At 42.1% G+C, this 14,224-nt stretch overlaps 1 protein-coding gene and 1 long non-coding RNA gene across 2 annotated transcripts; both read left to right on the top strand.

The window, feature by feature from the left end:
- Positions 1 to 1,915: 1,915 nt before the first annotated feature.
- Positions 1,916 to 6,759, top strand: LOC108932960 (arylamine N-acetyltransferase, pineal gland isozyme NAT-10-like). The gene is made up of 2 exons (XM_018749687.2): positions 1,916 to 2,144; positions 5,736 to 6,759. The coding sequence occupies exon 2, from the start codon at positions 5,742 to 5,744 to the stop codon at positions 6,615 to 6,617; it is 876 nt and encodes a 291-aa protein (XP_018605203.2). The 5' UTR covers positions 1,916 to 2,144; positions 5,736 to 5,741; the 3' UTR covers positions 6,618 to 6,759.
- Positions 6,760 to 7,132: 373 nt separating this feature from the next.
- Positions 7,133 to 10,518, top strand: LOC108932962 (uncharacterized). Its single transcript, XR_001966033.2, has 3 exons — positions 7,133 to 7,250; positions 7,369 to 7,472; positions 10,349 to 10,518. It is a non-coding gene; the product is annotated as an uncharacterized LOC108932962 (long non-coding RNA).
- The last annotated feature ends 3,706 nt before the right edge of the window (positions 10,519 to 14,224 follow it).

Here is a 14,224-nt window from a genome sequence, read left to right as displayed (position 1 = left end):
CAAACGCAGGTGCCCCAAAAACTTTGTCTCCCAAAGTTCGTAATTCTTTTCGTCTCCGTCGAAACAGTCTACTCAGTCTATTACCTACTTCTCTTCTGGGCCCATAACCTGTTCGCGCAGCCATCTCTGCGTTTGAGAAGTGGTAAATAGATTATACTTAACAGAGGTAACAAAGTACACGCTCACACCATCGGTTTGCTTAAACCGGAAGGGGAGAACATTTATTTACATACGTGCTTCATCAGAACACATCACGCACAACAAAGGTCATGTGATCGATACTTCACCAACATGAGAGCACACTGAATAGAATCTCCAACATAAACTCTCAGATCAAACATTAGAACCATTTATAACAATACCTTGCGATCGTGCTTCCTCTTCTTTTTTCCTCGGACAGGTGCCGTTACTTAACTCTAGACGACGACCGCGTCGGCGTTTTACTCAACGTGAAACGAGACGTTTTTTGGCGCGTGTAGGCGTCACATTTTCACTAGCTGCACTGGTTCAATGAAAGGATAGCGACGCCTCATACTGATCTCTTCCACCATTTATTCAGACACCGTGAAAACTACAAAAACAAAGACATGAAAATATTCAAGCATACATCTTTCACACTGTTTAAATTCTCTCATATTAGCGTCCGTTAACACACCAGCATGACAACGTCGTTACAACGGAAATATATAATTTATTTAACACGATAAAATGCACACAGAACAATCATATTTTTCCACATAAAGAAAATCGAGTCATTATAACGCAATATAAACTAAAGTGACAATTACCGTGTACGCCCTTTAAACCTTATGCAGAAAATGTCGTTTTAGAAGTTGTGCTTTGCTGCTGCACGTCCTTCCCCTGCATCCATAACATCTTACCCATAATTCAACATTCCCTCTCTCAATTAAACTCAGATCACGTGACCCATTAGACTCTGCATTTAACAACCTATTTTTTAAAGAGTTACATTCTTAATATCACACGGTATTTATTACATTTTAATAATTTGAAAAACTGGCCAAACTCGAATGAAAGAAATTTATAACAAAAAAATAACCAAAACTCTCAATATGAAACCTGTCTGACAGTTACAGTAAGTCATCTTGGTGAATATAGGTGTGTGGGCTAATAACACTACATAATACCCATTGGAAGTCACTTTGGAGAGACGTCTGCTAAATAAATTATAATGTAAATATAATGTAAATGTATTATTATATTACAGGTAGTCCCACGACAACTTTATGATGACGAGCTGGTGATAGACATTCAGTAGAAAGTGAACTTCGAATTTTGATTTTTTCCCGGGCAAGTGATGGGAGTGGTACTCTCTCGCGGTGCTGGGGAGCAGCAGCGATCCAGTCTGTCAAGCAGAGATGTGTATTAGTTGTATTAAATGTATTTTAGACTTACGATATTTATGACTTACAAAAGTCATTTACATCGAAAATCGGGGACCACCTGTAGAGGATCTTATTGATTGTTACTCAGAGAAGTGGGAAATACGTAGTAGAGTCAGCTGATTAGAGTTGCTCCCTTCGGACCCAAACGTTATAGGTTCAAAGCCCACCCCCAGCTGTCGCACCCTTGAACAAGGTACTTACTCTGAATTGCTTAAGTAATATTGCCCAGATGCATAAATGGGTAAAAAACTTAATATTGTAAGTCCCTTTGACAAAAGGCTTTGTAGCAAAGCATCAACTGAATGAATAAATCTAAGTAAAACTCTCATCGGTTCCACGTTTAACAGACGCTCTTGATACCTTATTCAGGTCAGAGAGAATTTTTTTTTTTGGAATTCCAGACCAGCTCTGTGTCCGACATTAATATTAATAAAGAATTTAAAATCCGGCGTTCAAACTGTCACTTGGCGTCGCTGTTTCATTAGTGACTTTCACTTTCGTTTCCTATGACCGCGCAGTGTGTGCTTTTTTCATGAGATGAACAAATAACCATAATAAACTTGTAAAAAGTTGTATTGGTGGAGTAAAGTTTAATATTTCACTGCGTGATTTGTATGTGAATAAAAAAGAGCAAAGGTATAGGCGAACCGAGCCACGGAGATTTAGCACTTTTTTCTGGACTTCTGCTACTCTTCAGCCAGGAACCTCGGACACAGCGCTCTTCGCTTTCCTCTCTCAGTAAGTCTCTTCCTGTGTGACAAAAAAATGAAACATTGACATTGACAAGCGAGTGCGCTTCAGCAAGTGTCGGTTTCCCCCGGATAACGAGCGGAAGTCCTTGAGGTCTTCTCCTGACGAGAAGTCACTACGAACTCTTCAATACGGTTCTGTTAAAAATACTTCTATAATAGTGTTAAAAGAACTATTAACAAGTTCCGGAAGCAAACGAGTTTTGCGTATTTTTTCCATCGAACATGCTCTCTGTCAGACTGCAAGCGTACACTGCTCAGGGTGTCACAACAGTAAGAAGTGCCGATTAAATCTATGTCCTTCAGGTCTAAAGGTAACAGCTCTCCGTATCTGCTGCCCTGTTGTGCATATTCTTTTATCATAAATGATAAATTATCAACAGCTAAGCAAGATGTGATCATCCAATAATTACCTCCCCAGACTTACTGTGATGCCCATGATCACCAGTGTACAGACTGTCAGAACTGCTCCGGGTGTGAGCCTGCATTAAACAAGCAATTATATCAATAATGATATTTTTTTTACCCCGTATGGGATAAGCGGTTCTGAAAATGTGTGTGTGTGTGTGTGTGTGTGTGTGTGTGTGTGTGTGTTTTAGTTTCTTGTTTTTGGTTTTTTTAATGCCATTGTTTTATGCTTTGGTTTTTGAAATCTGATGTTTATTGCGAACTGTTTTAGTGTTGCAACCCAAACATTTTCTTCTTTTTTGTAAAGCGCTTTGTTTGAGAAGGTACTAGTAAGTGCTAAACATCTACATTTAGTCATTTAGCTGACACTTTTCTCCAAAGCGATTTACAATTTTAAGTTACTTACAATTATTTACTAGTTTGTACAGTGGGGTAGTTTTACTGGAGCAATTCAGGGTTAGTCCCCTGCTTAAGGGTACTGTAGGTAGAGGTGGAATTTGAACCTGCAACCTTTGGGTCCATACAAAATACATCATTTTAATTGTAATTCTCACCATCAAAGTAAGCAAGTGTCATCTCAGCAGAGGCAAAGTCAAGGAGTTGTTGTAAATGAACCCCGATGTGGGTGCATTTATTAGCAACACAGCCAAAGGGGTTGGCAAAAACTGTTGTCAGGGACAAGCAATTTGCAGACGTTGTTTGGTAGGATAAGGCAAGACGTGGTCAGAGACAGTACAGGACGCCAGTCCATCACAACGTACCCCATGTGGGACTCAAACCCCAGACCCACCAAAGAGCATTACTTGGCCAAGCCCACTGTGCCACCACACTCCCCACTTTGAACTAATTATTTTTTACTTTATTACTGATTCATCTGAGTTTTACAGAAACTACCGAGCAATTAAACAGAGGTTAGATTCTATTATCACGTTATTTTTACAGCAGACTTAATATTAGCCACTTGCAGACAAACATGCTGGTGTTATACATATTTGTGGCCGGTTTTGTTACTTGAGACAGCAGTCAGTATTTAAGAGGAATCACTTCTGAAATAACTCCACCGAGGTATTCCTTCGGGGTCCCCAGCCGGTCCCAAGCCCGGATAAAGGAGGAGAGTTGGGCATGGGGCACGGGACCCCATCCCGTAAAAAACCCACACCACTAAAGAAACGCCAACAAGTACTCAAGAGATCTCGGCCTTGGGCCAAGATGGACTTCCAGCTGTAAGTCTTATGACGCGGCGACTTTTTAAATAAATTCTCCACACAAGAGCCTCCATTTCACTGCAGCTCACCCTGCTTTACCCCATTGTTTGATTGTTCTCTTGCACCTGATGGTGGAACATGGCATCATCTCACACATCACAGCACTTTGAGCAGGAGGTTTTGAAAATTGTTTTTTGTCAGTCATTTTAAAATAGTCTTAAGTATAATGTTGCTCCATGTTAATAAAAGATAAAATAAAAAGGCTTCCTCGTATTCTGTGTCAATCCCTATGTTTGTAGTTCAGAGGAACACTGAGCTCTATGAGCTGTTGATGAAAAGAGGATAGATTAAACCTTACAGCTAATTTTAAATTCAATCTTTTTCTGGTGTTTTTAACAGTACTTAACCATGAGTAAATCAATGGATTAAGCTGTATTATTAAGATTTTATTGATGGTAGTTGGAATGACTGTACAAGCAATTCAGAGTTATGAACTAACTTCCACTCTCAGTTGTATAGTAGAGGTGTGCATAGCCTAAATTGCTCCAGCACAAATTACCCTGCTGTGTAAATGGGTAAATCATTGTAAGTTACTTTGGAGAGAAACATCAACTAAGTAAATAAATGTATAGGCAGTCCTTGACTTATCAGATGTGACTTAACAATGATCCAAACTTACGACGGCTGTCCCATCAACTTCATTATGTTATTTTTGGCTCCTGACATGCGCGCGCGCACACACACACACACACACACACACACACACACACACACACACAGAGTCTGAAGCCGCTTGTCCTGAGTGGGGTCACGGCAAACAGGAGCCTAATCTGGCAACATAAGTCTGGAGAACACACCCAGGGTGAGACGCCAGTCCGCCGCAAGGCACCCCAAGCAGGACTCTAATCTCAGACCCACCAGAGAGCAGGACCCAGCCAAACCCACCGCGCCCCCTAGTTCCTGACATTTAGGCACAAATATTTCTTGACTCAGCGTATCAGTGATTGCATTTTATTTATGAAAACATTTTTTATGTACAGAATGTTTCCTTCTGATTCTTTGCAAGTTGCTTTTAATTAAAAAAAAATTAAAGGGAAAACATTTCAGCAAAAAACCAATTCTATGCTGCATTTATATTATTCAAAATTAGTATAATTTTGAAATGAATAATGTGTGTCATTAGTGAGAAAATATAGCAGATCTCTATTATCCAACATATCATTCGTGTGTTAATTGTTCATATACTCATGGTTAATATAATAGAGTGTAAAGGGGTTTGCAACTTATGCAAAAGTCAAATTTTGATGATGTCCTCAGATAAGAACCTTGTTGTAAATTAAGAACTACATGTAATGTAATTGTAAATAACACAAAGCCATTCTCATGACCCCTGGAAACAGTACCCTGAATGATTACCAGAGGCCCTTGCTCACCTGCAGAACCCAGCACACCTGGTCCCAATCACTCTATCAATTAGTCAAACTGGTCTTTAAAAGAGAGAGCCAATCACTCTGTAGATTCCCAAAGCCGCTGCACCACCCTGCACCCCTATATTTTATATTAATTAAAACCAAATATCCATGTTGTATATTAACTTTGTGTGAAATTTTTATATTGCACCTATAAAGTTGAAAGCTGTTATCTGTGGACTGTGTCCTTCATAAGTATGCAAGAAAAGAATAAATTTTGAAGCTGTATTAAAGATTATGGTATGTTATCAAAGGTAGACTGATTAGTGACATAGGCAGTGCCTTATGGAACCTCTTGAACACACACCTCTCCTAATAACACTATCACCGTGTAGACTTCGCTCTGTTTTCATTTTCAGTGTTACAGACACTGCATGGTTGAATCGACATTATGAATTTATTGACACATGTGTTTTCTGTCTTGTTTCTGCAGTAACACAGAAAATTACTAAGAGATCATCAGACTGGAGAGCATAATCACTGACTTGTCTTTTGCAGGACAAGATGAATCTAGACGAGTACTTTGAAAGGATTTGCTTTAAAGGGCCGGTCCACAGAGCAGACTTGGATACACTGAATCGTGTGCACATGAACCATGTTCTGTCCATTCCATTTGAGAACCTCAGCATTCACTGCAGCGAGTGGATCACGATGGACCTGGATGTCATCTACGACAAGATTGTGAGGAAAGGGCGTGGGGGCTGGTGTTGTGAAAACAACCTGCTGTTCTCCTGGGTCCTGAAACAGTTGGGCTACACATTTACCATGCTGGGATCCAGGGTCTTCAACAGCAGCATTAACCAGTTCAGCAACACTGACACTCACCTAATCAACAAGGTTGACATTGATGGTGTTTCCTACATTGCTGATGTCAGTTTTGGGGTATCTGGGCAGATATGGCACCCCCTGGAACTGATCTTGGGGAAAGAACAACCACAAGAACCTGGAGTCTTCCGCTTTGTGCAGGAGGAGGGAATGTGGGTCTTGGAGAAAACCGGAAGGAAGCGCATCTTACAAGATGAGAGCTTTAATAGTTCCGATCTCCTGGGCAGCAAGAGCAAAACCAAAAAATTCTATAGTTTCACATTGACTCCACGTGATCTCAACTACTTTCTTGAAACCAGCAACATTCTTCAGACCTCCTCTGATTCTTTATTCAAGAATAAGTCCATCTGCTCTCTGCAGACGCCCACTGGGTTCCGTGCTCTGGTTGGCTGGACCTACAGTGAGGTTATCTACAACTTTGAGGAGGGGGCTGATCTGGTGGACATGAAAAACATACCTGACCACGAAATACAAAAAGTGCTGAAAGATAAGTTCAACATCTCTTTAGAGAACAAATTTATTCCTGTTAACAGCAAAGGTTGTTACACTCTTTAAATGATTACTGTCATGTCTAGAAGACATTATTAGTTCTTTTTTGGGGTTTGGAACGTTTTCGTTTGTCGATAAAGTTCGTTCAAAATTGAGCACATCACTTCCGGTTGTCAGACCAGGAAAAGCAAGGAAGCCACATGGCCAGAAGCACAAGGATCTGATTGCATCCACAGCTAAGGACTGAGAAATCAATGTCATAAGTGACTGGAATTTATTATTTAGAGTTTAAAGATAGGATATTAAGAATTATTTTATAAAAATATAGAATAATTTACGTTCTAAGAATGTTTTTACAAACGAACATGTACATGTAAGCTGTATGGTTATGTTAATGTTTGCCACATGTATATAATGTTTTGTTATGTAAAATAATGATAGACTATTTTTGTAAATTGATTTTCTTTAATTTTTTTGTATTTTGGTTATAGTTTTCACTCCCATGTCTTGGTGAAGGAGTCATCAGTAAAGTCTCAAAAAATACAACGACGACTCGTCTCTTTATCTTGAATGGAGTTAGCTTGGTGTTTAGTCTGCGGTTGTTACACCTTGATGAGAACACTAGAATTACCTTTAAATGTTGATCCTGGATTTGACACGTTCGTCCGTCCCTCCTGTCTTACTGATAACATTGCCAAGGTAGGTGAAGAGCAATCAATGTCCTTGATGGTTTGTCCATCAATGATGATGAGAACTTCCTGTGTGGAGTTTATTTGCAGAGTCATGATCTTTGTTGTACTGATCTCTAACCCTGCAGTCCTTGCAACATTTTTGAGTCTCACCACCTTCAACTGCATGTGTTGAAAACTGTGTGACAGCAGGCTAATATCGTCTACAAAATCCAGATCTTCCAGCTTCTGGGTAAGGGTCCACTGTATACCCCTTGGTTGGTCTAGGGCTGGCTGCATCACCCAGTCAATAACCAGAAGGAAGATAATGGGAGACAGGAGGCAGCTTTGCCTGGCTCGGGTGTTGACTGTGAAGGGTCAACAGCTGTTAACAGCTCTGCAGCTCGCTGTCTTTATATAGGCTCTGGATCACGCTAATGATCTTCTGGGGGATGCCATAATGTCTGAGGACTCTCCAGATCACTGTTCTGTTCATCATGTTGAATGCTTTCTTGAAGTCAATGAAGCAGACATACAATGGAGACCACCACTGCAGTAACTGTTCAATGATGATGCAGAAAGTCGCTATCTGGTCTGTTCAGGATCTACTGGCTCTGAATTCTGCCCTGCTCTTCTCTCAGCCCTGCCATAAACAGCTATTCTGATCCTTTCTAGGATCTCTCTGGTGAAGGGTTTGCTCAGGAGAGCTATAAGCTGGATCCCTCTCCAGTTCTGGCAATCACTGAGGTCTCCTTTCTTCAGAAGCTTAACGATGTAGCCTGTCTTCCACTCCTGTGGTATTTCTTCTCTGTCCCAAGCCTCTATAGAACAATAGGTCAATAACAATGTCTGCTTTCAGTGCTTCTGGGGAATTCTGTTTGATCCTGGTGCTTTCCCACTCTTGAGCATCTTAATGGCTTCTATAATTTCTTCCATTCAGATGGGGCCAGGGTTCACACTCAGATCTTTTCCCTCTTCTATCAGAGGTGGTTTTTCTACAGGTGTACCATTAAGCAGGCTGTTGACGTGCTCCCTCCACCTATTAAGCTGGTCCGATTGTTTTTGCCAGAATGGTTTCACTTTTTCCTGGTCTGTTTGTGTTTATCTTCTTTCCTGAAAGCTAGCGCATGATTTTGTACAGTGTTTTCAAGTCGTTCTTCTCTTCTGCTCCTTCAGCATCAGCAGCAAATCTGTTGATCAACTCTCTCTTCTGTCGTCATGCACTCTTCGTGACTTCCTTGTTCTTCATGTTATACTCTTCCTGTGCTTGTTGCTTTTGTGCTCTGGTTCTGGCATGACAAAAGTGCTCCTTAATGGACCTTTGTTCCTCTATCTTCCTGACTGTTTCCACTGAAAACCAGTTCTTGAACTCCCTCTTCCTGTACCAAACATCTCTTCAGCAGTTGCTGTAAATGTGCACTTGACGTGTTCCCACTTCCTCTCCAAGGAGCCATCTTCCATGTTTGCGAGGGCCTGGAATTTGTTTGACAGAGCAAGGGTGAACTCCCTTTGCAGTGTTAGTGTCTTCAGTTTGGAAATGTCAAATTGGGGATGCCACTGTGGTCTAGCCTTTCGTGTATCTTGGATCTTGACTTGCAGCTTGCCAATCACTAAGGCATGGTCATATCCCATATTAGCCCCTTTACGTGCTGTGACATCAAGAGGACTCCTCCTCCATTTCCAGGATATTTTCAAATGGTCAATCTGGTTCTCTGTTCTTGCATCAGGAGACATCCATGTCACCTTGTGTATCTTATGGTGGGGGAACACAGTTCCTCCAATAACCAAGTCATTCATTTTGCAGAAATCTACAAGAAGCTTGCCATTTTCATTCATGGTTCTAAGGCCTTCAGTTTCTATGATGAGTTCTCTACCGGTGTTATCACTTCTCATTTTGGTGTTGAAGTTGCAATGGTGATGTACCCCTTGGGTACTCTGTCCAGTACACTCTGTAGCTGCTCATAAAAGTCTGTCTTAACATCAGGGTCTGCACATTTGTTGGTGCGTAGCACTGGCCGAGTATCACTAATCGGAACTTGGAGTGGAACCTGGCTTTCAGGATTCTGTCACTGACTGGCTCCCATGCTATCAAGCTTCTGCTTGTTTTCTACGTCATCAGCCCCACTCCATTTCTGTGATCGTCATTTTTGTTTGGTGGTCCAGAATACAGCAGTGTATACCTTCCCATTTCCCTGGCAACCTCTGCTCTGCCTACTTCATACAGCATTCTCACATTCCATAATCCAGTCCTTGTTATAACCTTTGAGAGAGAAGGTTTGTCGGCCAATCAGATCCATGGCTGTTCTGCTTCATGTGCTCTCTCCTGGGTATTTTTTTTTGGTCATAAGATGGCGCTTTTACAGGTGTCATAAATGGAGTTTTTGCAGTGTTGTGTTGATCTCTGTAGTGATAAAACTTTTACTGGATGGGGTTGCTAGCCCCATGACCAGCCCTCCTCCTCTTGCAGCTGGTCTTGCGACCTTCCTTGGCAGAGTTCCATACAAAATGTCGTTGTAATTGTAATTCTCACCATCAAACTAAGCAAGTCTGGGGAAGAAACTATTGTAAAATCACCTCTTGCTCAGCAGCTTGCGCAGATGAAATATCATTTATAATAAAAGAATATGGCCAACAGGGTAGCAGGTAGCATAGAAGGGAGAGCTGCTACCTTTTGGACCTGAAGAACATAGGTTTGATTGGCACTTCCTGCTGTTATAACACCCCTGCACAGTGTATGCTATTTTACAAACAGCTGACTTACAAATTTTTGAAGATATGAACATGCCAAGGTTTAATTATATTTAGTTGCATTTTTCTCCCCAATATTTTTTCTGCAATGTTAGAGTGAAAATGGATTGCAGTTCCGCTTTCCTTCAAAACACAACAAATGTAATCGAAGCTCAAGGTCTAGGGAAGGACAGCATCACAGAGCACACACAGTCAAGGTATTTTCAAAGAAATAATTTTTTACTCTTTTGGTTCATCTGAGTTTTACAGAAACTACTCAGCAATTAAACAAGGGTATGATTCTATTTTGCAGGACTTTGAATAGGAGGTTTTGGAAACTGTATTTTAAGATAATAAAAGGTGTCCTTGTACACTGTTCCATGTCACTCCCTATGTTTGTAGTACAGAGGAACACTGAGACACAGCACTGGATGAATTGAATACCCAGCCATCATTGAGGAATTCCACAGGATGCACCTGGAAGTCCTACTCCTTCCTCTAGGGGGCACTGTCCTTCACATCAGTGACAAACAACTGGAGACACTCCTGGAGTGGTAGGTATTGTCACAAACCCTGGCAGCAGTATCAAGTTTTTGTTCATTACCTATTGCACTTTGCCCTTTTAAATAAACTCTGTGCTGGACTTCAACATGGTCTACACCTTCATGTAATTCTGACAGTCATTTTTAATGATACTACCTTTCAAAGGAATTCTATACATTTCATGCTTTCCTTTTTTTTTTTTTTTACTTTTAAGGCTTTCCTTTGATTTTTCAACTTTTAGCAATTTGAGGCTTTTTTGATTTAAGCCTCTTATCATAATAGATGTTCAGAAGTAACTGAACTTGATGTGGTCTTCGCCTGTTTCTTGAAACCAGCAACATTCTTCAGATCTCCCCTGATTCTTCAAGAATAAGTCCATCTGCTCTTTGCAGACACCCACTGAGTTGTGTGCTCTCATTGGCTGGACCTACAGCAAGATCATCTACAGCTTTTGAGGAGGGGACTGCTAGACTTGAAAAACATTCCTGATCATGAAATACACACACACACACAAATTTTCTGAACCACTTGTCCCATACGGGGTCACAGGGAACCAGAGCCTAACCCGGCAACACAGGGCGTAAGGCCAGAGGGGGAGGGGACACACCCAGGACAGGACGCCAGTCTGTCGCAAGGCACCCCAAGTGGGACCCGAACCCTAGACCCACTGGAGAGCACGACCCGGTCCAACCCACTGCGCCACCGCGCTCCCCATCATGAAATACAGAAAGTGCTAAAAGACAAGTTCAACATCTCTTTATAGACCAGATTTACTCCTGTCAACAACAAAACTAAGTAATTACCACATTACCTCTATCTGTAGCATTTGCTGTAACAAATTTTTCAGCTGTTGTCTTTCACAGGTTAACTAAATTAGCTTGCTTTATATATAAAGTTAATTGTACAAACTTTTTATGTCACCTTGAGCTTAATATTAAATTGAAAATCATTCTTTTTGGCATTGAAGCATTCTTTTTGGATATACATAGAATTAAAGTTCATACAACTAAAGCTTTATTCTGTGGTTACAGTTTTACATAAACACACACACATCATCTGAAACCACTTGTCCCAGAGGTGGCCGCGGGGAGCCGGAGCCTAACCCAGCAACACAGGGCGCAAGGCTGGAGGGGGAGGGCAGACCCACCGGAGAACAGGACCCAGTCAAACCCACTGCGTCGCCATGCCCCCCACTACATAAACACTACCACACTTTTTCATCATTTCCGCACTTGGCTGACTAAAATGCCACGTTACCTTTTATCATGTAGTAGTAAAGTTTTAAGCATTGTACAGTGTTTCTGTAGGTGTAGTTATAAGAATTGCAGGTATGAGCCTGGACTTGCAGCCAAATTTGTGTGCTCCTTAGCGGGGAGTCTGCAACAGGTGCAGCCAATTTGGAAGAAATCATACAATTTACACTTTTCTCTAAAGCAATGCACACATTGTATTTTGTATGAGATGTACATTATATTAGCATGAAGAGAGACTTAGATACGAACATGTGATTCTAAAGTAGTTTCTTACTTTCCACCATATGAACCAATGTACATCCCACAAGTAGCTGCATAAAACTTCATCTGAAGATGGATGATTCCTAATCACCTTCCTAAAATATATTTACATTACATAAGTAGCTATGTGAAGGTTTGTCTTTTTAACAGGTATGATCTCAAAGTTATAGTGCGTGAATATCATGAGACAGATACTGGAGACAGGTGAGTATAGGACCCAAGCGCAGGTGAGTTTTATTCAAATAATCAAATTTCAGGGATAAGGCGAAACCAAGGTCGGGGACAGGCGAGGGTCTTCGTGGTGCAAACGTCACAAACCGGGAAATTCGAATCGTGGTTGAGGAGAACAGGCTAAGGTCAGTAACAGCAGACAGGCAAAGCACCAGAGACAGGACCGCTGAGACTGCAAGGCAATTGCAAGAATCCGTGTTGGTGTGTGGCTGCGGACCTCCTTTTATCCTGTGTCCCCTTGATTGTCGGCAGGTGCTGCCGCTTCGCTCATTGCTGGGGGCGTGACAGTGAACAATTACACATTACATGAATGTAAGAGATCGTGGGTGAACTGAGAGCAGAAGAGGTGAGTTTTAAGAGCCTTTTTAAATGTGGAGAGAGATTCAGAAGTTCTGAGTGAGAGGAGGAGGTCATTCTACCATGTTTGGAGCCAGAATTGAGAACCTTCATACTTTTTCCTGTGGACCCTTCAACCTAATTTTGTAGGGACCACAAACTGGGCAGAGGTGGAGGAAGGTAGTCGTCTGGTCTTGTAGATACATGGGAGCAGTTCCATTGATGCTTTTGTAGGCCATAACTAGGGTCTTGATTTCAATCTGGGTAGCAACAGGAAGCTAAAGCAGAGACACAAGAAGGGGAGATACATGGGAACAGTTGGCAAGTCAAACAACTCGTGAAGCAGCATTCTGCATCAGCTGTAGAGGTTTGATGGCAGTAGTTGGAAGGCCAAACAGGAGGGAGTTGCAGTAGTCCAGGCGAGATATCACCATGGCCCAGACAAATAGTTGCACAGAGTCTTGTTAGATAGAGACAGATCCTGCGGATGTTATGCAGGATGTATCTGTAGGTCCGAGCTGTGACTTTGATGTGCTGAGAGAAAGACAGACTTGAGTCAATCATCACTCCCAGACTCTTAGCTGAAGAGGTAGGCAAAATCAGTGAGTTATCCAGTCTGATAGAGTTCATGATAGGAAGACAGACCAGCTGGGAGGTGAAGGAATGCTGTTTTGGAGAGGTTGAAAGTGCTGTTCAGATATCCAACAGGCAGGCAACGGTGTGTGCAGAAATGTCTGATGCTCCTAGTGGAAATGAGAGTAAGAGCTCGGTATCGTCGGTGTGGCAGTGGTAGTTGGATCCATGGGAGGTCCTGACAAGGCCGAGGGAAGAGGTGTAGACTGAGGAGAGTAGAGGCCCCAGTACCGGGCCCTGCGAGACACCAGTTGAGAGAGGCTGAAAAGAACAAGAGCCCCGCCAGACCACATGGTAGGATCTGTCAGATAGGTAGGACTCAAACCATTTTAGTGCTCTTCCTTTGATGCTAAGCTGACTAAGAGAGAAAAGTAGAATCTGGTGGTTGACAGCGTCGACAGCTGCAGAGAGGTCTAGGAGGATGAGGACCGAGGAGAGGTAGGCTACTCTAGCTGAGTGGAGAGCATCAGACGCTACCAGAAGCACTATCTCAGAGGAGTGTGCATCTTTTGAATCCAGACTGATATTCGTCGAGGAGATCGTTCTGAGTGAGGAATTCAGATACTTGATCATGGGTCGCCTGTCCTAGAGTTTTTAACAGAAAAGGGTGGAGGGAGACTGGCCTGTAGTTTTGGACTGAGTGGATCCAGAGTGGGTTTCTTTACCAAAGTTGAGATGAGAGCAGTTTTGAAGCCAGATGGGAGGCAGCTAGAGGAGAGCAAAGAGTTTATTTTGGAGATGAAGGTGGAGAGTTGCGGGGAGATGGTCTATAGGAATATTGATGGAATTGGATCAAGCAAGCAGGTGGTTGCTCTGTGTGACAGCAGGAGGTCGGAGAATTCAGTTTCTGACGGGCTTGAATACGGAGAGCATGACTTTGCAGGGATGTCCAGCGTGATCAGGATGGGCAAATGTCAAAGAGTTGTCAGTGACTGCGTTGACTTTGTCTCTGAAGAGCAAAGCAAAGTCATTAGCAAAGAGAGATGGAGGAGGAGGTGGCAGAGGACAGAGTACGGATGAG

The sequence above is a fragment of the Scleropages formosus genome, chromosome 5 (genome assembly GCF_900964775.1).
Source record: "Scleropages formosus chromosome 5, fSclFor1.1, whole genome shotgun sequence".
NCBI classification, from domain to species: domain Eukaryota; kingdom Metazoa; phylum Chordata; class Actinopteri; order Osteoglossiformes; family Osteoglossidae; genus Scleropages; species Scleropages formosus.
The sequence above is the reverse complement of the archived record's forward strand: the minus strand, read 5'-3'. Positions and strand labels throughout refer to the sequence as shown.

Bases quoted from the DNA above. Each gene is read 5' to 3' on its own strand.
- LOC108932960 (XM_018749687.2), top strand. From the start codon at position 5,742: ATGAATCTAGACGAGTACTTTGAAAGGATTTGCTTTAAAGGGCCGGTC.